We start from the raw sequence: 26,041 nt of genomic DNA, 5'->3' as shown, positions 1-26,041 counted from the left end.
CCTGTCACAAAAGTCAAGGTATGGAATCAAATTATTAAAATAAATGTATTTTTTGAAACTGTAGATGTTTATACTTAATTATATTTATTACATTCATACATATAATAATTTGTGTCATTTAAATGCTATATATATATATATATATATATATATATATATATATATATATATATATATATATATATATATATTTACGTCCACATAAAATACTGTGCATGTAAAGTGACCAAACTCATCTAATAATCAGAAACAGAAAACTACAAATCAACAGATCAAATATTGTTGACTAAAATAATCATAAACATCAGCTTAATGTGTAATATATATCAAGATGTAAATGAAAAGCACAAATACCCTGATTGTCTTGTACGTCCAGGTTCAGTGAGTAGTTCTCTAATGATATGCTATGCTATGATAAAATTGTCTTGAGAGTACGAAGCAAAAAACAATTCATCTTCAGTTAAACAGGGACAGCAGGAATCCATAAAAACAGACATGAAATTAATTTCAAGCAAAAGACTTCAATGTAAAAGTCACATTGATTAAAAAATGAATTCTTAATATTAGGCTTATATTGAAAACATTCAGCTTTTGACCTATACCTCTACAATTAAAAAAAACAAAACAACCAGTACTCTTGCCTTACCTTGACTCTAACATCCAGACAACCAAAGCGTACACTAATCCTCCTGCTATAGGTTGGGGATTGAAGCTTCACCCTCCAACCACCCCTACTGCTGGTCTGCATACAAAACAAATACAAAATATATACAAAACTTCCTGGGACAAATACAGCTTACTAATTGTTTCTCTCCATCAAATGTTTAAAATACGAAAATGATAAATAAATAAATAAATAAATAAATAAATAAAGGATGCGCTACGTTAAATCTTGTTCCATATTTAGATGTGGACTACATTTCATTTTATTTTCCTGACCTTAAGACTTCTAACACCACCCCTACTTCTCCCAAAACTAAAAGCCATTATTTTATCTGTTTTAGCTTTATGAACCATCCGTTGTGCTTTATTATTATTATTATTATTATTATTATTATTATTATTACAACTGGAATTGAAAGCCACACCATCTGTGAGACACACCCACCTGTCCTGCTTTTTTATTAAACTCCATCGAAACCCCCCCCAATGATAACATCACTCTATTATAATAAAATACATCTGTACTGTATTACACTGTATGTAGGCAAGGAAAGCTAAACTTGAGAGCCCCTGAAGGGGAGGGGAGGGGGGAGGGGAGGTACGGGGGACCTATTTTTTTAAAAATCCTTGGGAAAACAGGTGCAAAAAATCTGGTGCATATATGTAAATGAGTCATTTTTATGAAGAAAAAAAAAACAGGGAAAAAACGATGTTATTGCAACCGGAGTCCAACACAAATCATCTTCCTTAACCCTTTCTACCAGCACACACGTGTACACACAACAGTGTAAACAAATGAATTATTGGGATCACTGCAGGTCTGTTATAAAGGTGAGTCCGGACTCTGTTGGGTTTCTGTGTGCACACTATCTGTGACTCTGGGTGTATCTGATGGGAAAACGGAGGCGTGAGCGCCCCCTGCTGGTCAAACAATTCACACCTCTACACCTGTGTTAACAGGTACAGACATCAGCACTAGAGCTTGTTTTTTTTTTTATTCTAAAAAAAAAAAAATCAATAGTAAAACACCGTATACAAGCACCACAATAAAATTCGAACATTTAAACCTACTGTAGTAGGCTAGGTAAAAAATAAATAAACCCAAAAAACTACAAAACACTTAAAGCGCTGTACGTCTACATTCATATGAGCCATTCACCATGACTGTGGAGTGTGACGTCGGAAATAAAGTCAACGCTGAACAACGCTGAACTCCATTCTTTTTGGCTTCTGGTAAGAAGTAGAGCGAGACAGAATCCCACCACGGCGCCGTGAAAGTCCGATCTCCAGGTATCGGACGCGTTTGGTTGCAGTTATTGCTGCTGATTTTAAGCTTAAAGGGGCCATTTTTGCTTCAATAAAATAAACAAATAAATAAATAAAACTGAATTGGTGTGTTTACTCAGGTCGACTTTGTTTTACGTTATATTTAATTTTAAGTTCTAAAACTATTCCGTACGAGAGATAGAGTTTTTATTAACTGCCATAAACAATAGGAATAAATATAGACAAAGAGCAAGCCAAAAAGTCTAGTAACTCCAGTCCGTTTACTGACGTGTACTGTAAACGTGGGTCTCCAAGGGTTATTGGGTGGATACCCATACCCATACCCCTGTGGTCTTCTCTGACACCCAGGTGCTTGGGTGAACACTGCCTGGGTTCAAAGCGTTTTCAGTGAGCATGAGGATTCAGTTTGACGCAGAACACACAATAAAACACAATACAGTAACAAACGTTTTCATTTTAATCGGTCAGTCATCAATCTCCTGTCTTACATACCTGTAAATATACTGGTTACATGTTTTAAACCCGTGACTGGAATATGATGTTCATACTCTACTTTTGACACCGTTTGATACTATGCTTGCACTTCTATCCATTGATTATCATCCAGCGGAAGTCTTCAACGCTTCCACAAAGCGTACTTCACCTTGACAGTCACCTGAAGGTCACGTAGCCCTGTGCACCAGGTCATCAGATGTTAGGAGGTATGATCATTTAGATTAATAGATAAGATTCCGCATACGACATATGTACTGAAATATAATCAACAAAACTACTTTCTATGGGCGTACAAACTTTCAGGTCCCAGCGTTGCTTCTGCGTCTTCTGAACTGGGGGCTGGATTAAGAGGATCAACGTACGGTTGGTGTTTATCAGCACATCTACACATCGAGAGACCAACTCGAGCAGGATATTAAAAACATCCAAGTCTTCAGTCATGACCCTTTCAATTCAACTCGTTCTACGCAGCTGCAGCGGCATTGTGGGAGAACGGTGTAGAATCAGGGGTTAGGGTTAACCATGAATGCTTTGACTCAGACCCTGGACATACTGCGGTTTAACAGGTGGTACAGTGTACGGACCAGGCGTGAAGGTTACGGTGGAGTAGCAGTGTAGAGACCCCCGGCGTGACCGCAGACAGACAACATGGCAGGTTTTCAGGGACTGTGCATGTGTACGTGTTTATTTGCTCCTTTTATCTGTAGTCAGAATTCAGTAGGGTGTAACTGGCCTCCTGGATCTTTCCAAACAGCAAGTCAGCCCAGTAAGTGTTGCTTCTTCTATTCTTAATTAATCTATCAAGCATGTTTGTGGTTCATTTCCTGGAGAAGTGTATCCACAGGTTGATAGACCAATTCAAGTAGAGTGCATAACTTTAGTCACGTGAGGTTGTGACGTGGCAGCCAGTAGCTGCTGTTCAATGCCCATACATTCACATTGGAAATCCTTCTTATACAAATCGCAGTATTCATAATAAATGCAGAGAAAAAACGGGGTTTAAGGTACAACCCCAATTCTGAAAATGTTGGGACAGTACGGAAAATGGAAAGAACAAAAAAACCCAAAAAGACTCATTAGAAAATTCAGCTCACGCTGTACTATACCAAAAACACATTATTAACACATTATTTGATGTTTTACTTTGTGAATTTAATTTCTTTTTGAAAATATACACTCATTTCAAATCTGATGACTGAAGCACACTCCAAAAAAGTTGGGACAGTCGACTGTTTAGCGCTGTGTAACATCAGCTTTTCTTTCAATAACACTTATTTAGCATTTGGACGCTGAGTGAAGACACCAGGTGTTTAAGTTTAGCGAGCGGAATTTTCCCCATTCGTCCATCATGCATTTCTTCAGCTGTGTAACTCTACAGGGACTTCGTTGCCTTATTTTGCGTTTCATAATGCGCTACACGTTCTCAATGGGAGACCGGTCAGGACTGCAGCAGGCCATGCTCGCACCCGCACTCTCTGCTTACGCAACCATGCGCTTGTAGTCCGGGCCGAATGTGGTTTGGCGTTGTCCTGCTCTGGATGGACGCGTATGTTGCTCCAAAATGTGTACATATCTTTCTGCATTAATGCTGCCCTCACAGATGTGTGAGTTACCCATGCCATGGGTGCTGACACACCCCCATACCACAGGCACTGACACACCCAAATACCATAGGCACTGACACGCCCCCACTGACGGTTTTTAAGACAGTGACGTCTGAGGGATCGGAGATCATGCGTATTCAGAAGCGGTTTTCAGCCTCGCCCTTTACGCACCGAGATTCGACCGGATTCGTTGAATATTTTACTTATATTGTGCGCTGTAGAAGGTGAAACGCCCAAAATCCTACCGATGTGTTTTTGGGGAATGTTCTTCTCAAAGTTTTGGATTATTCGCCGACACATCTGTGGGCATATTGGCGAGCCTCGACCCGTCCTCGCTCTTGAAGGACTCGGCCTTTTCTGGAGGCTCCTTATATTCTATGATTATACGATCACCTCACCTGTTTCACATCACCTTCTTATTTCAACTTCTCACATCGCTACGAGTCCTAATTCGCCCCGTCCCAACTTTTTTTGGAACGTGCTGCATCCATCAATTATAAATAAGTAAATGTTTATTTTCAAAAAAGCTATGCAATACTGTCCCAACTTGTACTGAATTGGGGTTGCAGCACATTCTGGCAGAATGCTGTAGGATCTAAGCTTGAGCCTAACTAAAGTGTCAATCACTCAATTAATGTGCATTAGTTTCAGACATTGTTGACTAGTAAAGATGCTGGAATGTTACAGCAATATGAATTTAGGACTATAATCAAACAAACAAAAAAGACGCTCCAAAGTGTAACGAGGACAACGCACGAAAGCTACATTTGGCTAGCAATGGCTTTTAATATGCTTAGCGACCCTTGTGTGACTTTTCCAGAAGGACGTGACGGATTGTGCACGGTTGTTTGTCTGTCCTTCTCTTGCTCTCCGTCTTGTTCATTCGATGTCTGTTAGCAGCAACGAACAGAGACGCGTCTATAGGAGATCAGGCAAGTGGCTGTACACGGAGTCGAGCAGCGTCTGGCTGGCCTCTTGGCTCTTGACTCCGGCGATCTCAAACAGACGATCCAGCTTGTCCTCGGCCGTAGGTATCTCCTCGATCACGTGCAGCTCGTCTGGGTTAAGGATGTGCAGCATGTCATCGAAAATGGGCTGTAGGTCGCATGGGTCGAGGCGCACCTGCCGCAAAACTGTGTCCTTCTTCTCTGTTGGAAAAAATACAAAGGAAGAGATCAACTGACACTGGCAATTATTACTAACTTTTTATATTATTATTATTAAATAAATCTTAAATGTGATTATAATAAAGTTCCAATATGATTCAGACAGAACTAAAAATGAATAAAATATTTGCAATCTAAAAGATGTACTGCTGAATATGTCTGAAAAAAGAGCATGTAATAGCACAAAGCATCCACAAGGGGGAAACATAATCAAAGCAAGGTCACTTTTAGGTCAATCCTGCATGTGCTTGTTCCCTACCTGCAAGCTACAGTTATGTGATCCTTTTGCGTGATATGTGACTATGTCTGTGTTTTTCCTCCCTATACACCCTTGACAAAATATAAGATCCTTCAGTCTGGTTTTTAGATGTTTTTACTCGTTTCTTATTCTATTGGCAGACTTTTTTTTTTGCTTCTTCCGAGAATTAAATGCTTCAGATTAGTGAATACTACATATGTTTGACTATATTCAAGATATGTACACTTGCTAAAATGACTTTTTTAACTTTTTAATCCCACCTAGGTAGAAAAAGAAAAAAATGATATGTAAATTTTTAGGAAAAAAAAAAGACTACATCTAGCTCCCTAAAAAGGTTTTCATTTCCGGTTTGTTCCTTTTGTGATACCTCTACGTGTAGAACTGAGTGTTTCCCCAAAAGGTTCACGAAAAGGTTTGCAGGTACAACCGCTGTAGAAGACTACATCCCTTAAACATCCAAAAACCCTTCACTACACTTTCATGTAAAATAAATAAATACATAAATACATAGATAGATAGATAGTGTTTTAATTCTTAAAGTCAAAAAGACCTCTAGATAAGATAAGAAAAGTCTGTTGTGATATTTGATGTTTTACGTAATCAACTGCATAGTTTTCGAAATTGATGGATGCAACGTGCGCCAAAAAAGTTGGGACGGGGCGATTTAAGACTCGTAGCGATGTGAGAAGTTGAAATAAGAAGGTGATGTGAAACAGGTGAGGCGATCGTCGATTCATAGAATATAAGGAGCCTCCAGAAAAGGCTGAGTCCTTCAAGAGCGAGGACGGGTCGAGGCTCACCGATCTGCCCACAGATGCGTCAGCGAATAATACAAACAACATTCACATCCAAAGACAAATCGGGGTGTGCAAACACCGGCATCAAATCATATTAAGTTAGCATTAATTTTAGAGATACCAACACGGGATTCAATGAAAGTCTCTGACACACTGTCGTAAATCAACTGTAACGTCCTTAGATGTCTTCAGAGTGACATTCAAAGCTCTTTAGCAGGCTTTATTTAACTCGTCTAGTACACTTACCTTTGGTAATGAAAGAGCCTGTGCGGCTCAGGGCGGAGTCTTTGCTGGAGGTGGAGTCGCAGCGCAGCAGCGGCTCAGACTCGTCGGGGAAGAAGCCTTTGGTGCGGTCCAGTGGAGAGTGCTCCACTACCAATCCCAGTGCATCCAGAGGCTTATGGCTGGGGCTGGCGCCTTGGCTTACATTCACAGACATCGTCAACTGGTTCAGATCAAACTGCAGTGGCACAAACATAGCATTTCATCGTAATAAAGGTGTGTAAATTGTGGAATTTTAACAATGTAGGGGAGGGAGGGCAGGGGGCTTAAAGAAAAAAAAAAAAAAACTTCCCACATCGATGGAACAAACGTGCTTCTCACGCTGTTTAGATGTATGCACTGTATTTTAAGGTGGGGGAGTGTATAATAACCTGGTTGCATAAGTGCAATAAGTACAAACCCCTAAACTAATACTTAGCTGAAGCAGCTTTAGATTTTATCCCAGCATTCAATCTTCAGTCTTGACTTGGCAATATTTTGCCATTCTTCCTTGCAAAAGCATTGAAATCTGTCAGATTGCCCTGTTCAGGTCAGCCCACACATTTCTGATTGGGATTTTGGTCTGGACTCATTGAAAGCTGTTTTGGTGAAGCCGTTCCTTCGTTGGTCTGGGGGTTTGCTTTGGGTCGTCGTCATTAGGAAAGGTGAAATTCCTCTTCATCTGAAGTGTTTTAGCAGAAGCCGTGAGGTTTTGCGCCAAAAATCAACTGGTATTTGGAGCTGTTCGTTATTCCCTGCACCCTGATTAAAGCCCCAGTTCTAACTGAAGACAAACACGTCTTATAGTATTAAGACAAAATGCTCAACTTTGGTCTCATCAGACCGGAACACATTGTTCCATGACATTGTTGAATCTGAACATTTTGCACATCTGTGCGTCAGAACAGACGCATGACGAAGCAAGTGAAAGAGATTCTGTCCACACTCACAGCCTTGGAATTCACTGCCCACAGGTCACATGGTCTACGCCATTCACGTAGGATAAACGTGAGATTTTTGCCCACAATACTGGGGGAAAAATAAATTAAAAAATCAACTCGTGCTGATACAGTACGTCACGATCATGCGGTCAACGTGTGCCATCTGCCAAACTGTCTCATTTCCTTCAGTGACTCGTATTTGACAAATCGGTTACCACCAAAACTGATCTCCACTGGACATTACACTGGTCCATTTACTAACTGTCCCATTACTTTTGCTCACCTAAAAACCCAGTGGTCTAACACAAAGGATGCCGTGTTCTAAGTTGTGATTCTGATCTACAGTTCGTCTTTTGATCTCGAAACCAAATGTATTCAGTTTGTACCGAAAACAAAAGAATTGGCCTTGCTGTTCCAGTACTTTCAGACAGACAGACAGACAGATTGATAGATAGATAGATAGATAGATAGACAGATAGATAACGTTTTGGACATCTAGCACAGGAATACAGGGATTATTAAATGGCGCTGAGAGGTGGATATACGAGTTGAATCACTGTACAATGGGAACTTTAAAATGAATCAGGAATTCTTCTCCCCACCAGCTGACCTTGATACAAGGTCAAAAGCACAGAGTAGGTTTATCATGAAGACCGGGAACAGGAAGATGGGGCACACTTTGGCTCAAGCTGTAAAATTAAAAGTTAATGATTGATTCTTTATCCGAGAACAGGACACAATATAAAGTAAAGTAGTGTAGCCATGTGGGACGGAGCCAGAACAGTCACAGGATGTTGGTTTACCCTGGGTTTTGTGTGTGGTGGAATAAAGGGGGTGGGTGGGGGGTGGTGGTTGAGAAACCAAATATAAGAAACGTTAAACCTATTTCTATACATTTTTACTCATTTCAAGCCGATTCGGCCGATAAAACTGATAAGTGTGCTAAAACCAAACTATGCTAGCGAAGACTGATAAAGGCTGACAGCATAGGGCACATTTAAACACCTTAAACTTTAGAAATGTTTACCTACAGGTGACACCTTACAGCTGCTATACGCTATGCTAGGAATCGCGCTGTGCTTCGTGTTACAACTGAAAAGAAAGTGTCGTATTGAAAGGTGAGGTTGCTGCTCTTGTATGTTACTCGTATTACTCGGTAAACACGCGCTGTATTCGAGGTGATCACGTGTACCCATGGGAGGAGCTACACTGGACGTTTCATGTCACCCACCTGAGGGTTGTCTTCCATGACACCGCGGATCTTCTCGACCACATCGATGCGCCGGTGATGATGGAGGGCGTTTATCAGCTTGGCCAGGTTGGCATCACTATCGCAGATGGTCCAGTGCTGCAAGGCGGCGTATGCCCTCTCATGGTCAGCGGTGTAGCCTTTGGAGAAGGCAGCCACTTCCCGCTCGTTAGCATTAGCCAGGGATTGGTACATGTCGATCCACTGGCTGCCAATCTGGGCTGCCACCAATTTTAGAATATCAACACCTGTGAATGAGAGACAGCTTTTTAAAACTCTATTATTATTATTATTATTATTATTATTATTATTATTATTATTATTATTATTAAAGTGTCCCACAGGAGTAATCCAACTGGTCATGTTGAAAAGACCCACAGCCGAATTATCAGCAAATGATTACCTCTCAAACTACATTCTTTATTAGTGCTACCTACACCGAAATATACCGAAGACCACTACAACGAAAGAAGGGGAAACCGTATCCAAGCTCAGGGGCTTTAGTAGCGGTTTTCCTCTGACCTGACACAGTCTACGATACATAGACGAGACGTCTAAACATTCTGTCGACTGATTATTTTTCGTGTCCTGCATACGCCAGTCAACAAGTGCAATCAACAAGCGTCCTTTAAGGCTGATGAGGAGCGTGACTCGTTTATGATGACTCGTTTATGATGTTTAATATAGACCACATGGTGTTTGCAGACTCGTTTCATTTTTATGTCTTCAGGTGGTGAACAGTGCAGCACTAGCTAGCTTGAACGAGGCCGTAAGTTGTTGTTTGTTTGTTTGTTTGTTTGGGAATTCTAACGAGGCAGCTAAACCAGCTGCAACAGGTCTTAGCTTGGCTGTGAAACAAAGAAACCCTAAACATGAGCTGGGACTTCCCCCTGCATGCCTCATAGAGTCTCTGTTATGGATTTGAAAGACTTTGGCGCAACATCACTCTAATAAAACCTACACTCATGTCACCTTATTTTGTTAGCAGAATTGCAGCATCATCAATATTCTGGTCTTCCGCAAACCCCCACCGAGATTTTCTACATGCATGCATTTTCAACAACTGCTCTGAATAAGTACTAGTTCTGTGCACTTTTCACGATGAAAGTTGAGTAAGAACGGTTCTGGACTCGGCAGACGAGATGAATGGGATAATTCACAAATAACAACCTCACTCTCGAGTTACTCTAGAGGGCTTCTACCACTTTTCCTTCCAGAGCGCCCCGACTCTACCACACATGCTGCCTGACTTAAGCTCACCCGTAAACTTTACGATCACCTCGTTTAAAAAGTGCTCAGCCAACCAGGCTTCTGAGCAGTGGGCTTTTATAGACAACACCTATGGAGGACGTTGTAATGTAGGGCACACACAGGTGGTTTACTCCCCTTTGATCTGAGATAAAGTGGGCTTTGAGATGCTGTTTAAGGCACCGCCGAGTCTCCAATGAAAGTATTCATTATTTCTAAAGATCACTCTTTTCAGTTTATATGTTACCCACAAAGCCCTCTGTTGCCAACATTTTAACTACTCTAGTAAATATACACCAACGCCTGCAGGCCTTACCAATTAAACACATTGAATGAATTAAGTCACTAACTTATGGGGATGTATTCAGGGCATCAAACTGTTGCGTGAAGTTTTTTTTCCCTTCTCCTCAACCGCATGCTCACATGGTCAGAGGAAATTACCCTATCTGGGGTGCACCGTAAATGGTTTGCTTGTTTTAGGAAGTAAAACGCCATAAAATGTCTTTGGAGTTTAGAGACAATGAAATTCAAGTTTAAAAAAGGTACACGGGATGAAAAACATGGCAGTAAAAAGAATGTGTTTGTGTTTTGTGAAGGTGTTCGAAGACATTGTTTACGTTAAAGGCGGTCATCGTTTGATTTTTAAAATAATATTCTCTATTATACGGTTACAGGTATGACGGTTAGTTCCGGGGGCGCACGGTGGCTTAGTACGTTTGCCTCGCACCTCCAGATTTGGGGGTTCGATTCCCAACTCTGCCCCGTGTGTGTGGAGTTTGCATGTTCTCCCCAGGCTTCGGGGGTTCTTCCGGGTACTCCGGTTTCCTCCCTCAGTCCAAGGACATGCGTTGTAGGCTGATTGGCATCTCTAAATAGTCTGTTATGTGTGCAATTGTGCCCTGTTGGTTGGTTGGATGGAGTCCACTAGTGTGATTGGTTGAGCTGCACTGGAACATTTGTGTGTGTGTGTGTGTGTGTGTGTGTGTGTGTGTATGTGTGTGTGTATGTGTGTGTGTATGTGTGTGTGTATGTGTGTCACTTCACACCACTCCTTAATTCAAAATGGTTACTACAGTAGAGTTAGTGACATCAACAGAGGACATGGCAAATGGTCTGCACTTATATAGCGCCTTTTAACCTTAGCGGTCCTACAAAGCGCTTTACACTGTGTCTCACCCGTTCACTCACACCCCGCGAATCGGAATAGAACTTCTGACTTTAAATATGAAAGCATCGTCATCATCATGATGCAGATGAAAAGGAAGAAGCGGTGCTAAAGGGAATGTACAACTCAGCGTGAGATAGCTAGCCGATTAGCCGACATGCTATAACGTGAGTGCGGCTTCTTTTCTGCTAGCGGAGAAAAATAAAACAGAAAATTTGGCCATACTGTGTCCAAAATATCACCTACTCAATATAAATTTCTTGTTTATAGAAACGCTGTGTAAAGGCGATATCACGCAATTGTACTGAATATTGGCGCGGCTGTGATTCACCGTAGCCGTACAGTATATTCAGTATAACCATTTAACCAGTAACTTATTTAAACTACTTTTTTTGCCCATGATGCTAGTTTGCCAGCAATTGATGTTTCATATATTTATTTTTCAAGTAAGGTATCACTTACAAGGAAGGTGCCATGGAGATGCTCACTGACATATAGTGGAGCTAAAAAGTCTGCACACCCCTGTTAAAACTGCAGGATTTTTCCACCTTTAACATGGTCTATTCAAGTGGAAAACAAATAGAATAGAATAGAATGTTTTAACGAGGGGGTAAAAAAAAGGAAAAAAATGATTAATAAGCCACAATAATCTGGTTGTGTAAGTGTGCACACCCTTTTATAAAGGGACTGTGTTCAGAATGAACCAATCACATGTCCAAAAGTAAATGCACCAGTCATTACATCAATGAAGTAATTCTGATTCACCCCAAATAAAGATCGTGTGTTTCTTTAGCATTCTCTTGACATCTTGGTTTCATCCGACTGCTGAAGGCATGGTCCACAAAGAGCTGACGAAGCCCTAACCCTAACGAAACCCTAACCTTAACCCAGGGTCTCACTGTTGAAAGGTATTGATCAGGAGGGGGCTTGAAAAGAATTTCCAAAACATTAGATGTACCACGGAACGGTTTGAGTGGTTAATAGCTCTAAACGTCTACTCTTGGTTTGAGCCCTGGGTTTCGCCTGTGAACACTGCATTTGTTGTTAAAAAGGATAAACCAACATGAAGCCCAGAGAGCAGTCTATGGGAGAAAAGCAAACCAGTTTGAAGCTGAGAAAAGCGTGAAATCAAGAGAGGCTGCACAAACATTGGGTATAGCCAATACAACAATGGATCGTCCTGAAAAAGTAAGAAACTGCGGGTGTACTGAGCAACATACACCGAACGGTTCGGCCAAGGAAAACAACATCCGATGAAAGAAACACTGAGAGCTGTGAAGAAAATCCCAAAAACAACAGTCAGTGACATCACCAACAACCTCCACAGGGCAGGGGGCAGGTCTCACAATCCACCGTTCGAAGAAGACTTCGAGAGCAGAAATATAGAGACCATATCACAAGATGTAGACCAGTCATCAGCAGTAAGAATCAGAAATCCAGACTGGAATTCACAAAGAAATACAGAGATGATCCACAAAAGTTCTGGAACCAAGATGAACCTCTACCAACGTGATGGAAAGGCCAAAGTGTGGAGAAAGAAAGGATCTGCTCCTGATCCAGAGCATACAAGCTCATGTGTGGAACATGGTGGAGGTAGCGTCATGGCTTGGGCTTGCATGGCTGCTTCTGGAACATTCTCACTAATCTTTATTGATGATGGAACTCATGATGGTAGCAGCAGAATGAATTCAGAAGTTTACATACAACAAAGAAACAAACAACAACAACAACAACAACAACTGACAGAGGTGACGGTAAAAGCAACACAATAGAAGAAACCACCAATTGTCAGTGGGTCACCAGCTTGATGCAGTTATCCCCAGCAACCAAATATCAAGTGTTCTTTACTTTCATTTACTTTAAGTCTAACTGTTTCAATACTTTTGCTCACATAAAAATGGTCTGGTCTGCCAATGCACAAGTATTAGTAGATGTAAATATCCTCCCCATCCTTTCAGAGGGGACTGTATTAGTGAAGGGGTGCGCACACTTATGCAACTTGTCTATTGTACATTTTTATTTGACGTTTTCTATTTGAAATGTCTGCTTGCTTTTCATGTACAGTAATTCAGCATGTGTACAAGACGTAAAGAGGTCTTTAACAGAGAATATGGTGGGAAACCCTGAACCCGGGCACCTCCTGTAACACAACCTCCTTTGTCTCGTCCCACTATGCTTCAGTACTGCAATGATAAACCCACTCACCAAACAGGGAACTGGAATAATCTGGTTTAAACTGCTTGTGGTTGGATCTGGAGTGCATGCACATACACACACACGGCTTAAGCTTACATCAGTCACTGCTCGGTGTTGCAGTGGTCCCACTGGTGTAACCCGGCAGCGTTCCCCCATACACTCACCGTTTACCGGAAAGAAATGACACACAGAGAAACTAAAAACCAACATAAAAACAAGTGAAAGACAAAAGAAAGACGCCCACGGACTTGTGCAAGAAAGAACAGGAAATACGAGTTGTGAGCAGAAAGAGGGAGTGAGTAAGGGGAAAAAAGAAAGAAAAAACAAAAAGTGACTATGTGAGAAGACAAACAGTACAATGAATGGGAGACAGAAGAGAGAGAGAGAGAGAGAGAGAGAGAGAGAGAGAGAGAGAGAGAGAGAGAGTCAATGTGTGGGAATTAATTTCATAAAAACTACTACAGAGCCAACTTGATATCTCCATCTCCATCTATGTTTGTGTGCTTGTGAAGAAATAGGAGACACACAAGGCAGAGGAGATGATCCGGGTATCTCCTTACCAGCATGCAGAACATGAGAAACCAACAAATAAAAAAATAAAATAAAAACTTTCAATAGAGAGCTGTATGTGATGGGTTGGTCAGTGAGTATAAACCAGTTTCAGAACCAGTGACATTGTTCTGTGACAGTGTATCTTATGTAAAAAGTATTTGCCTCCATCCTAACTGATTCAGATCTTCAAACGAAATACAACATAAGACAAAGGCAACATGAGTAAACACACGATATGGTTATCTAACACCCATCATCTGTGTGAAAAACTAATTTCCCCGTTAAACTTCAAATCTGGTTGTGCCACTTCTGATAACTGGAGATCAGTATTTCACTTACTCCTACGCGTTGTCTTGCTGCATAATCCAGAGTTTCAAATTACTGACATTCTCGTTTAGGATTTTCTGCTAGAGAGCAGAATTCATGTTTCCTCAATTACTGCAAGTTGCCCAGACCCTGAAGCAGCAGAGCATCCCCACACCATCACACCTCCTCCACCATGCTTGACCGTAGGTATGATGATCTTTTTGTGTAAATCTGTGTTTGGTTTACTCCAGATGTAACGGGACTCCTGTCTTCCAAACAGTTCCACTTTCACCTCATCAGTCCACAGAACATTCTCCCAAAAGGTTTGAGGATCATCAAGGAGTGTTTTGGTGAAATTCAGATGAGTCTTAATGTTCTTCTGGGTTAGCAGTGGTTTTCACCTCACCACTCTTCCATGGAGCCGTTTTCCCCCAGTGTCTTTCTGATCGTGGAGTCATGAACAGTGACCTTTATTGATGTAAGAGAGGCCTGTAGGTCCTTCGACGTTCTCCTCGGCTCCTTTGTGACTTCCTGGATGAGTCGTCGCTGTGCTCTTGGAGGAATTTCAGAAAGTCGGACACTTCTGGGAACGTTCACTACCGTGCTGAGTTTTTCCATTTGGCGATAACGGCTCTCGCTGTGGTTCTTTGGGGCAAATACATTTTCACACAGGCCCAGTTGGTATTGGAGAACTTTTTTAGCTCAATAAATAACATTATCATTATTTAAAAACTGTATTGTGTGTTTACTCAGACTGCCTTTGTTTTATCTTTTTATCTTTTAGATTTTATTATAATTTCTGAAACTATTTATTATGAGATATACAAAAACACAGAAGAAATCAGGATGGGGAGGCAATACTTTTTCACAGCACTGTACATCCGTCAGAGCCAAAAACACCCCTGTGATGATTAAACACACTGTTAGTAACAGTTATATTTATATAGTGCTTTTCTAGACACTTAAAGCACTTTTACATAGCATGGAGGAGGAGGGGTTGGGGGTGCGGATATCTCCTCAGCCACCAGTGTACTGCACCACCTGGATGATGTGACGTCAGACATAGTGCTCCAGAACTATCTAGAATTATTAATAATCTAGGACAAGCGAAACAGACCTCTCAGCAGGTTCCAAGGTGGCATGAGAACTTTAGTCAGCATCGTGAAAAGTCATTAAAATGTGGATTTTCTGAATCGGACTCGTAACGTTCAAGTAACGTTTAAAAATATTAGCGCACGACCTCCGTATTCCATATTTAGAATATTCCTTTGTGAAATAAATGAACGAAAGAAAAAGACCGAGTACGTTTCTCTTGCGATCCTATTTGTAAACCATATAGGGTCACGACCTCTAGTTTGGGATCTCCTGATATAATAAATCCTACGTGGCAAATATGATCTTAGTAAATAAATAAATAAAACTAAGAAAGTATGTTGTTTGTGACCCCGATTGGAAACATACTGCATATTCATGGGCTACTATTCAGTCTGGTATGATTTTACAGTATGTACAACTATAGTATCGAGTTCTTCACACTCTTCTCAACCTAAGAGCGAGTTCCTACGCTGGAAGTAGACGTGCCTCTTATTTGCCGTCAGACCTTTTCACAAATTCTTTTTCAAAACTAAAAAGAATATACAGTACAATGTAAAAAGGTCTTAATAACTCTTATTTCTATTTTATATCGAAATGGTGTGTTAGATGTTTATTTTATGACTTGTTCTTTAATAGAATGGAATATATTCACCGACTGTAGTGCGAGAGTTATAACACTTGGGATCTCACCCTGGCAGTTGGAGTAGTAGATCCACTTCTCCTTGCTGTTCCCGGCAGGAGAGCTGGGCTTGGTGTGAATGGCTTTCTCCATGATGCTGCTGGGGTCCTGCCTGGGCCCTTTCTTTATCAGCCGTGAGCTGCGTTTAACACTGCACACCACAATCACCACGAGAAACAGCAACAGGAGCAGCACGATCATCCAGGGCAGGTGCTCGTTGATGTCAAAGTGCTTGTGCATGCTTGGCCGAGGCGAGCCTCTCCTGATGGGTCTGTAGGACAAACCCTGGTTCTTCTTTTCCGATAGAGCTCGCTGATTCGCCGGCAGGAGATTCCATGATGGCACGGGATCCGGTGTGGGAGAATTCAGGACTACTGCTTCATCCGAGGGGCTTGTGGGGGTCAGAATGTCCGACATGACTAGGGTAGTCTGTGGAGTTGTTAATTCTGCAGCTGCTGCTAATGGGCGAGAGACAGAGAAAGAGAGAGAGAGACAGAGAAAGAGAGAGAGAGAGAGAGAGAACAATCACTGAAACGTAATGACAGGGTCTGTGATCCATGCAGACTGTCAGCAGCGTATAACGAACCAAAAGCTGTGTAGTAATATGGAACAAAATTAAACACAGCTAAGCTTCCACTGATGAGCGGGGTTCCCAGGTCTCGGCGAAATTTCCACCCCAACTACATCTCAAAAACCACACAAAAAGACCTGAAAGTAGCCTAAAAATGTTCAGGCATTTGAAAGCGGAGTCGTGTTTGTCTTCTTTTCTTCGTTTTCACGGAGTCTCTTCTCCACAGATATTCCCAGAAAAAATCACCTCCGTGATTTCTGTAACATGGACTGAAGCAGCCTGGAAATGCGAATCCCCTAGAAAACGTGATGATCTTTATGAGGGGGTGTGTTGGGGGGGGGGGGGGGGGGGGATCTGTCCACATATTCAAATGAGCTGTACTCAAACGTGTCGAAAAAGGAAAGCCGCGAAAACTTCCCATGTCCGAGGTAAGACGAGCGCAGTGGAGGTGAAGCGCTAGTCATTTCTACAGGACTTATAAAACGGTACAGGTCTTTACACCGTCCGTGTACGCCATGTCAAGAGCACGGCTTTTCAGAACTCTAGGGTGGGGTCTGTTACGGATTAGAATAACAAAAACTCCTAAATGTCACACGTTCCATCACCTTTGCTGATGATACACATGCCTCTCGTTCGACGCTTTAATAAACAAGTGGATATCTGAATGGTTTAAAGGTTCCTGAGAAAAGGAAAGTGTACTGAGGGATTTGTGGGAACAGATGCCGAGGCAGTCGGATATCAGTGCTAGGCGGACTACCGCTGTGCGTTCTTACCTCCGAGTGCGGGGTCGCTGCTGTGTGAGGATGACGAGACCGGGCCTAACGACGAGGTTCCACACACACTGTCCGTCTTGTCGGTGCCGTCGAGCAACAGCAGCATTCCTAGCGCCTGGCAGTCGGTGTGCGTTCGGCACCTCAGCACACGAGACGGCACGTTAGAGAAGGTGCCACGCGGACATCTGCGGCAGCGCACGTCCTCTAACTTGCTCCCCTGTTTCCGCACACCCCAACCAGGCAGGCACAGAGGGTGGTGGAGGCACTCCACGTGCTCGGCGGAAGTGCCAGGCGGGCACACACACGTGCGGTCCGTAGTAGCTGTGCAAGGAGATTTCTCGACTAAAGGAGCTTGGCAGTGGCTTCGGCAGCGGTGGCACTGCTGAACACCGTTCTCACCCCGTGTGAATGTGCCTCCTGGGCACTCGGTGCACTCTCGCACAGTGCTATTGGTACAGTGAGATGACACGTACGTGCCCGCTGGACACTTGTCGCACATAAGCTGGCTACCGGTGGCAGGGTCGATGTGGCGATAGTGACGGGAGGATAGAGAGCCCTCTGTGCCGGAGCTGGAGGTTAAAGCCTGGACCAAGATGTCACCAAGCAGAGTATAGAGAAGCTAAAGAAAGACAAAATATGGACACTATCAGTCGGATTAAATCATCACTAAACAGACAAGTCCGTAGTTCAGCGTTCTTCATCCTGCAAACGCCTACCGTGGACATCACAGGTTAAAACAAACAACAATAAACTTTTTATTTGTGAAACGCTGAAAACATTCCACGCTGAAAACATTCCACTCTGAAAGGCAAAAAAACCTTCATCGCGTCGCTCTTATGTCACGTGATTTATTCAAATTGATCGCTTTTTAAAGTACTAAATGCTGAATTTGTGTTGAAGATGAACTCTTAACAGCAATACAGAGGTTAAAACAGCTGTGTCGCTGGGTGTAGCTGTAGGAAACGGGACTACAGGATGTGTGCAAATCCGTATAATGCTTATATTACTATATATGGCAGGCCACTGACATCTAAAATCTAAAATAGCTGGAGTTTCATCCAGGTATTGCTGAGACCGGACGTTATTCATGTTACTGTATATGTACGTAACTCTCCATACCTTAACGTAATACAACACTGTAAATCAATGAAAACATGATGATGATTTTCATACTGAGAAAATTCTATGCTCAGAGTATTGCATATATATATATAGTGTGGTCTACTGAATGACGCATCACATCTTCAGGCCGGTCGAGAGATAGTGCTGTGTATGTGTTTGCTTTTCTTCAGCTGCAGTGCTGCAAGGCAAAAGTCACTGCCTTACTGTCTCTGTTGGCAGATTCCAGCCACCTTTAGCAGCAGAAACCACAACCAAGTAACAGCTTCTGATAACTGAGATCAGTCTTCCACGTACTTCTAGGACTAGGACTTACTCCTACACGTCGGATCATTGTCTAATCCAGTCACGCTCGAGTTTCAACTTACGGACTGAAGACCGGACATTCTCCTTTAGGATTTTCTGCTAGAGAGCAGAATTCATGTTTCCTCAATTACTGCAAGTTGCCCAGACCCTGAAGCAGCAGAGCATCCCCACACCATCACACCTCCTCCACCATGCTTGACCGTAGGTATGATGATCTTTTTGTGTAAATCTGTGTTTGGTTTACTCCAGATGTAACGGGACTCCTGTCTTCCAAACAGTTCCACTTTCACCTCATCAGTCCACAGAACATTCTCCCAAAAGGTTTGAGGATCATCAAGGTGTGTTTTGGTGAAATTCAGATGAGTCTTAATGTTCTTCTGGGTTAGCAGTGGTTTTCACCTCACCACTCTTCCATGGAGCCGTGTTCCCCCAGTGTCTTTCTGATCGTGGAGTCATGAACAGTGACCTTTATTGATGTAAGAGAGGCCTGTAGGTCCTTCGATGTTCTCCTCCTTTGTGACTTCCCGGATGAGTCGTCGCTGTGCTCTTGGAGGAATTTCGGAAGGTCGGACACTTCTGGGAAGGTTCACTACCGTGCTGAGTTTTTCCATTTGGAGATAACGGCTCTCACTGTGGTTCTTTGGAGTCCCAGAGTCTTTGAAATAGCTTTGTAACCCTTCCCCAGACTGATGTACTTCAATCTCCTTCCTCCTCATCATTTCTGGAATCTCTTTCAGCTTTGGCGTAGTGTGTTACTGGGTAAGATCCTTTAACCAAATCCATACTGATGATAAAGTTGTATTTAAGTGTAGATGTGACTGAACAGGGTTTGCAGTAATCAGACCTGGTTGTGTCTCGTCCAGCTGATCTCCATTATCAATGCAGACTCATACATTTGGGGAATTAGTAACTAATAATTAATAGGTACTAATTAGCAACTATTAACTAAATAGTTCATCAAACTATTTAGTATGAGATACACAAACACAGAAGCACTATATATATATATGATTATATTCCGATGTGCTTGTTGTAGTCTAGGTTCGTCCTCTGGTACTGGTACTGGCACTGGCACTGGCACTGGCAATATGACAATGAAAATGACTTTTACAGCACTGGTATCATTGGAATGTTAAATAAGTGATGATGTGGAGGTGTTAATCCCGGGATTATATGAAGGCCCAGTGGAAGCAGGACATCAGGAATCAGGAGCAGGTTAAACATCACACCTGTTATAGCAGATATAATGTATGTGATATGCTCAGATAAACACAAACACTGCAGCATCACATGCACAAACAAGTGAAACTCCACGTCATTGCTGAGTCTCTCTGCACATCTGGATTTGTTTTTAAACCGGTATAATATGTGATTCAGTGTATTCCAGTAATCCTGCCCTGTGTACAGCTCTGAAAGCAGGGCTTTAAATGTTCAGGATAGAAAGAGAAAAGACTCCCGTTACTCACCGTTAGCGTCCAAGTGACGGACATTGTTGTCTTTTGTTTGTTTGTTTGTTTGTTGTTCTTGTTTTAGCTCCGTAGACTCCAACAGTTCTGAGGAGAATATGGCCAGGTCCAGAGAGAGACAGAGAGAGAGAGAGAGAGAGAGAGAGAGAGAGAGAGAGAGAGAGAGAGAGAGACCTTTCCCTAATGAAGGAGGAACACCTCAGGATCAGCACGAGCTCTGCATTATGCACCGCTTCCTGACTAGACAGTTTCTGGCAAGTGCTAGTAACTCCATTCCCCTTTTTATACTGAGTCTGAGGGAGATGGACGAGCTGGGAACCGTCAGAAGCCTTTCGCTGTGCGCTGGTGCTGTAATTCCCATAGCGATGATGGATTTGGGCGACGGGTGCCTCCTTGGCTCGGTCTCGCCCCGGCTCCGTGTTGTTGTGCTGTGCAGTGTCGCAAAGCGGGTGGGCTCTGGAGACACACGTCACCACCGAAACGCAACACGAGCTCTTGGGAAACCGGCGCTTTATTTACAAACGGCTCCTCATCGCACAACAACAGCGCACTACACCGAACCGAACCGAACCGGTCCACACTGCCGTTCAACTGCAATTAATACAGCGCTTTAACACTATAGATAGAGATATCGATTTATCCCTATAATGAGCAAAGAAAAAACTCCCTGAGAGGACATGAGGAAGAGATCTATCCACGAAACAGACTCGAAAGGGAACCCATCCGCAATATTAGGGGTGTAATGATACAGTCCTGGCACCGGCTTCATGATTCGATTCACAATACCGGCTTCACGATTCTATTCACAATACCGGCTTCACGATTCGATTCACAATACCGGCTTCATGATTCTACTCACAATACCGGCTTCATGATTCTATTCACAATACCGGCTTCACGATTCTATTCACAATACCGGCTTCACGATTCGATTCACAATACCGGCTTTATGATTCTATCACAATACCGGCTTCACGATTCGATTCACAATACCGGCTTCATGATTTAATTCACAATACCGGCTTCATGATTCGATTCACAATACCGGCTTCACGATTCTATTCACAATACGGGCTTCACGATTCGATTTACAATACCGGCTTCATGATTCTATTCACAATACCGGCTTCACGATTCGATTCACAATACCGGCTTCACGATTCTACTCACAATACCGGCTTCATGATTCTATTCACAATACCGGCTTCACGATTCGATTCACAATACCGGCTTCAGGATTCTATTCACAATACCGGCTTCATGATTCTATTCACAATACCGGCTTCACGATTCGATTCACAATACCGGCTTCACGATTCTATTCACAATACCGGCTTCATGATTCTATTCACAATACCGGCTTCATGATTCTATACACAATACCGGCTTCACGATTCGATTCACAATACCGGCTTCACGATTCTATTCACAATACCGGCTTCACGATTCTATTCACAATACCGGCTTCATGATTCTATTCACAATACCGGCTTCATGATTCGATTCACAATACCAGCTTTATGATTCTATCACAATACCGGCTTCACGATTCGATTCACAATACCGGCTTTATGATTCTATCACAATACCGGCTTCATGATTCGATTCACAATACCGGCTTCATGATTCGATTCACAATACCGGCTTCACGATTCGATTCACAATACCAGCTTTATGATTCTATCACAATACCGGCTTCACGATTCGATTCACAATACCGGCTTCATGATTCGATTCACAATACCGGCTTCACAATTCGATTCACAATACCGGCTTCACGATTCTATTCACAATACCGGCTTCAGGATTCTATTCACAATACCGGCTTCATGATTCTATTCACAATACCGGCTTCACGATTCTATTCACAATACCGGCTTCATGATTCTACTCACAATACCGGCTTTATGATTCTATCACAATACCGGCTTCACGATTCGATTCACAATACCGGCTTCACGATTCGATCTACAATACCGGCTTCATGATTCTACTCACAATACCGGCTTCACGATTCGATTCACAATACCGGCTTCATGATTCTATTCACAATACAGGCTTCACGATTCGATTCACAATACCGGCTTCATGATTCTATCACAAAACTGGCTTCACGATTCGATTCAGAATACCAGCTTTATGATTCGATTCACAATACCGGCTTCATGATTCTATCACAAAACTGGCTTCACGATTCGATTCAGAATACCAGCTTTATGATTCGATTCACAATACCGGCTTCACGATTCGATTCACAATCCCAGCTTTATGATTCTATCACAAAACTGGCTTCGCGATTCGATTCAGAATACCAGCTTTATGATTCGATTCACAATACCGGCTTCATGATTCGATTCACAATACCGGCTTCACGATTCGATTCACAATACCAGCTTTATGATTCTATTCACAATACCGGCTTCACTATTCAATTCACAATACCGGCTTCACAATTAGATTCACAATACCGGCTTCATTATTGGATTCACAATACTGGCTTCATGATTCGGTTCACAATACAGGTCACAATACCGCTCAGTAACTGGAAATAGTTCTCCAAAGTCGGCTAAAATGCCCATGTTCCGCAGTCTCTTTGTTGGGCACTTTAGATCGCAGCAGCGCGAGGCTGAAAGCTACTGAAGAGCTCTTTTTAACTGTTGTAACATAGTTGTGTAATCATATAACGTATAATGCCTGTTGGTCCTAGAGTTGCGGAGCGACTGGTCCCAGTGCAGGCTTATATTTTACACTATATATTTTAACTCTATGGGTTGCACAGATTGGGACCTCTAGTGTTCAACCAGTGCAATTGCATTAGATGCATACAGTATAGTGATTATCGTGTAAGGATGCATCGTTACACCGATATGAGAATATAATCATTACTTTCCTACAATGGTATACTATAGTGTCAAGCAGTGCTATAAGTGTGTTGGAAGGATCTTCATGCCACACATAAAACATGCCTATATAATCTTAACTATCACAACATTTTTATACATTATATGGCTAAAAGTATTTAGACACCTAACAAACCGTTATAATTATTACAATCATTATTTATGGAAATGGGCACATAAATCCTCTTCACATGTTCAGGGATCCTGTTGATCACAAGTGTTTACACACAAGTGTAGTGCGTGTGAATATGAGACGGATGGAATCTGACAAGGACTATAATTACCATTTTGGTCACCTTCCTTCTCCCAGTTCAACATGAGCTGAACATAATCTCTGTAATATAATGCACCCTTTGCAGTACTTTTAGAGCACACTGCAGAGACAGGGTAAGGCACAGTGCCCATGAGGACTAATACGAAACAATAACCCTGTATTGTTGCACGAGAGGGTGGGAACGCATCCCCTGAAGGCAGAGATCCTGCCACCCTGTTGCTTGCCCTGCCCTGGCCCAGTCATGTGACATACCAGAAAGTGCATCTTCTGCCATGGCTACACACTCCCGACCCAGTCCTAAGTCCACTGTTAATTGAACAAACTTTAGCCAAGCCATTCCCAAAATTACTGGGTTTGAAAGGGTAGTACCCGTCACCACTGTTTTATGCTTTTGGCCCTATGTTCAATGTTATGTGACACAATGCGTGTACACATCCACCTGGTGTACACCCCATGGCTTGTTCCCTATGTTCCTTGAGTACCGACCAGCACTCTGTATGTCACGCCCAGATTAGAGGGCCATGGAACTTTCAAGACATACGTTACGGGGCAGTCTACCTGGAAGTGTCCTGGATCCTTGCAACCCCAACAGACCTGCCCAGCTCTGGGGACCAGCCTTGACACTCTGAGGAAGAAAAGGGTGAAGAGAAAGAGACAGTTTAGAAGGAGAGTGGATAAGGATTTTGGCATGGCCAGTACACTAACATGTGCAGCCACAGCATGCCGAGGATCTTCACAGCTCTGGTGATCACCTCCAGACAGTGTGAGGAGTGCCACTGGTATATTTTGTCCTGGGGACAGGAAGAAAGTGTACTCTGGGTCAATAGATTTCGGAAATATGGTCCTCCGCTAGCTGGCTCCAACCAGTGTGTTGGTTTGGTGGCACTAGACCCATTCAGAGGTACTGGCCAGAAGTTGGGTGACAAACTGCTCCTGTGCTACCGACATGACCTCTGACTATAAACCAACACCTCTGCGTGAATGTGAATGTCCAGTCCCCTGAATCGTCTGTGGAGCCTACCCAGAGACAAACCGACGCGCTTGAGCATGGCTCAGAAGAGCAGGCTCTTCTGACTGACAGATAATCCAGCTAGCTCTTTCTTGGGCAGCAAGCTTCCAGCTGAACCTCTCTCCAGTGAGAAGAGCCTGGATGCAAAGCCTCAACTCATTTTGGCCAACCGCATGCCGAGACTCTCAAACTCTCAGACATATCCAGGTACGCCTCAACATCATCCTGGGTACCATCCTGGCAAGGGAAAGGGAGCTCACGGGTGGAGGAGTGGAAGAGAAAGGCTTCAAGAACTTCTTTATGATGACGTAATCAACAGCTGTTCTGTCGAGAGTCACCTCAAAATGAGCAGGAAAAAAGAATAGTTGTATGTACTTTGCACGTTATTTACAATATCCAGATTTGCAATAATGATGGAGGGATGGGAGGGATAACATTAATTCAACACCAATATGCTGTTACACATCCATGTTTGGCATTAGACCATCATGGGACTGAAGGGTGAGCGCTTCGTGGCAGTGATGGGCACCATCTGGTGGGCATGTGCACTAAAGGACCTATAGGAAGAAACAGGAGAAAGCCCTCACACACAGCACTGCTGAGGGAAATCCTTGTAAATGGGTTAGTGACTCAGTGGAGCACAGACGAGTTCATTCAAGCTGAAATGTGGAATTAATTTAGCTGCTGCCCTGGTGTTTTCTGCCATTTTTAAACATATATATATATATATATATATATATATATATATATATATATATATATATATATATATATATATATATTTTGAATCGACTGGACACAGTTTAATGATAATGATTTGAGGTGTGAAAAGGCTCTATTGGAAAACGGGCTTACTGAGCAGCAGCAGCTGGATGTTAGGGTATGCAATGTACTGTGCATAAGTAAATGTAAAAGCAGTTATTACTGGAAGAGTCATCCATTAATAGAGCGAATATACAGAAGCCGGAGTGACATTACATCCTAAATGTTTTGTATCATATACCGTTGTACTCTAATCATATTACACCCAAGTCCTTTGGATGTATTGTGTTATTGTGGTTCCTGTTTGCACATTCACGATATATTTCTGCATACATGTAGCCTGTCTCTTTATTCACGTGACAACAAACCTGAATACCGACAAACCAAACGGACCTATGCTACTCAAAAGAAATAGCGCCCTCTGCTGGAAAACAACTCGCTTGGCCCTTCCTCCTAAGAAAGGAATGTCATTTCTAAAGCATTAATATGATGTGATGAGTTTGTTTGTTTGGGGGTTTTTTTTGTTGTTGTTTGTTTCTTCCATGACAGTGTAGTGCTCTATATATGTTATGAACAAGACATTCCATAATGTGTTCATTCAAACACTCCTCAGAATGAATCCAAACTCACGTGCAACAGTAATAATCACAATCATACATGTTTTACTAATGAAGTGATTCTGATGAACTCCAAGTAAACACCATGTGACCTACTGTGAGTACAGCAACATTAAAAGAGCTGCAGAAATATCTGGCAAGTTCCTGCATGTGCAACACCACACTCTGCGGTGGGGTGGGGTGGAGGGGCTAGACGGAACCCTTTCTCAAAAGAAAACAACCGGGGCTTACCTAATTCATGCTGCTAGCCATGTGGAAAAACAGGTTGTGGTCTGATGAGA

At 42.5% G+C, this 26,041-nt stretch overlaps 1 protein-coding gene across 2 annotated transcripts; it reads right to left on the bottom strand.

The window, feature by feature from the left end:
• Positions 1 to 2,384: 2,384 nt before the first annotated feature.
• Positions 2,385 to 20,814, bottom strand: tnfrsf21 (tumor necrosis factor receptor superfamily, member 21). 2 transcript variants are annotated; one of them, XM_053675766.1, is made up of 6 exons: positions 20,199 to 20,814; positions 17,308 to 17,926; positions 15,975 to 16,418; positions 8,705 to 8,970; positions 6,518 to 6,731; positions 2,385 to 5,197 (listed from the first exon to the last, which is right to left on the bottom strand). In XM_053675766.1, the coding sequence occupies exons 1-6, from the start codon at positions 20,220 to 20,222 to the stop codon at positions 4,968 to 4,970; spliced, it is 1,797 nt and encodes a 598-aa protein (XP_053531741.1). In that variant the 5' UTR covers positions 20,223 to 20,814; the 3' UTR covers positions 2,385 to 4,967. The 2 variants fall into 2 exon arrangements, with proteins under 2 accessions (XP_053531741.1, XP_017312065.1); XM_017456576.3 differs by having other exon boundaries at positions 15,975 to 16,421; positions 20,199 to 20,810.
• Between the last annotated feature and the right edge of the window lie 5,227 nt (positions 20,815 to 26,041).

Source organism: Ictalurus punctatus, chromosome 25 (assembly GCF_001660625.3).
Source record: "Ictalurus punctatus breed USDA103 chromosome 25, Coco_2.0, whole genome shotgun sequence".
NCBI classification, from domain to species: Eukaryota; Metazoa; Chordata; class Actinopteri; order Siluriformes; family Ictaluridae; genus Ictalurus; species Ictalurus punctatus.
The sequence above is the reverse complement of the archived record's forward strand: the minus strand, read 5'-3'. Positions and strand labels throughout refer to the sequence as shown.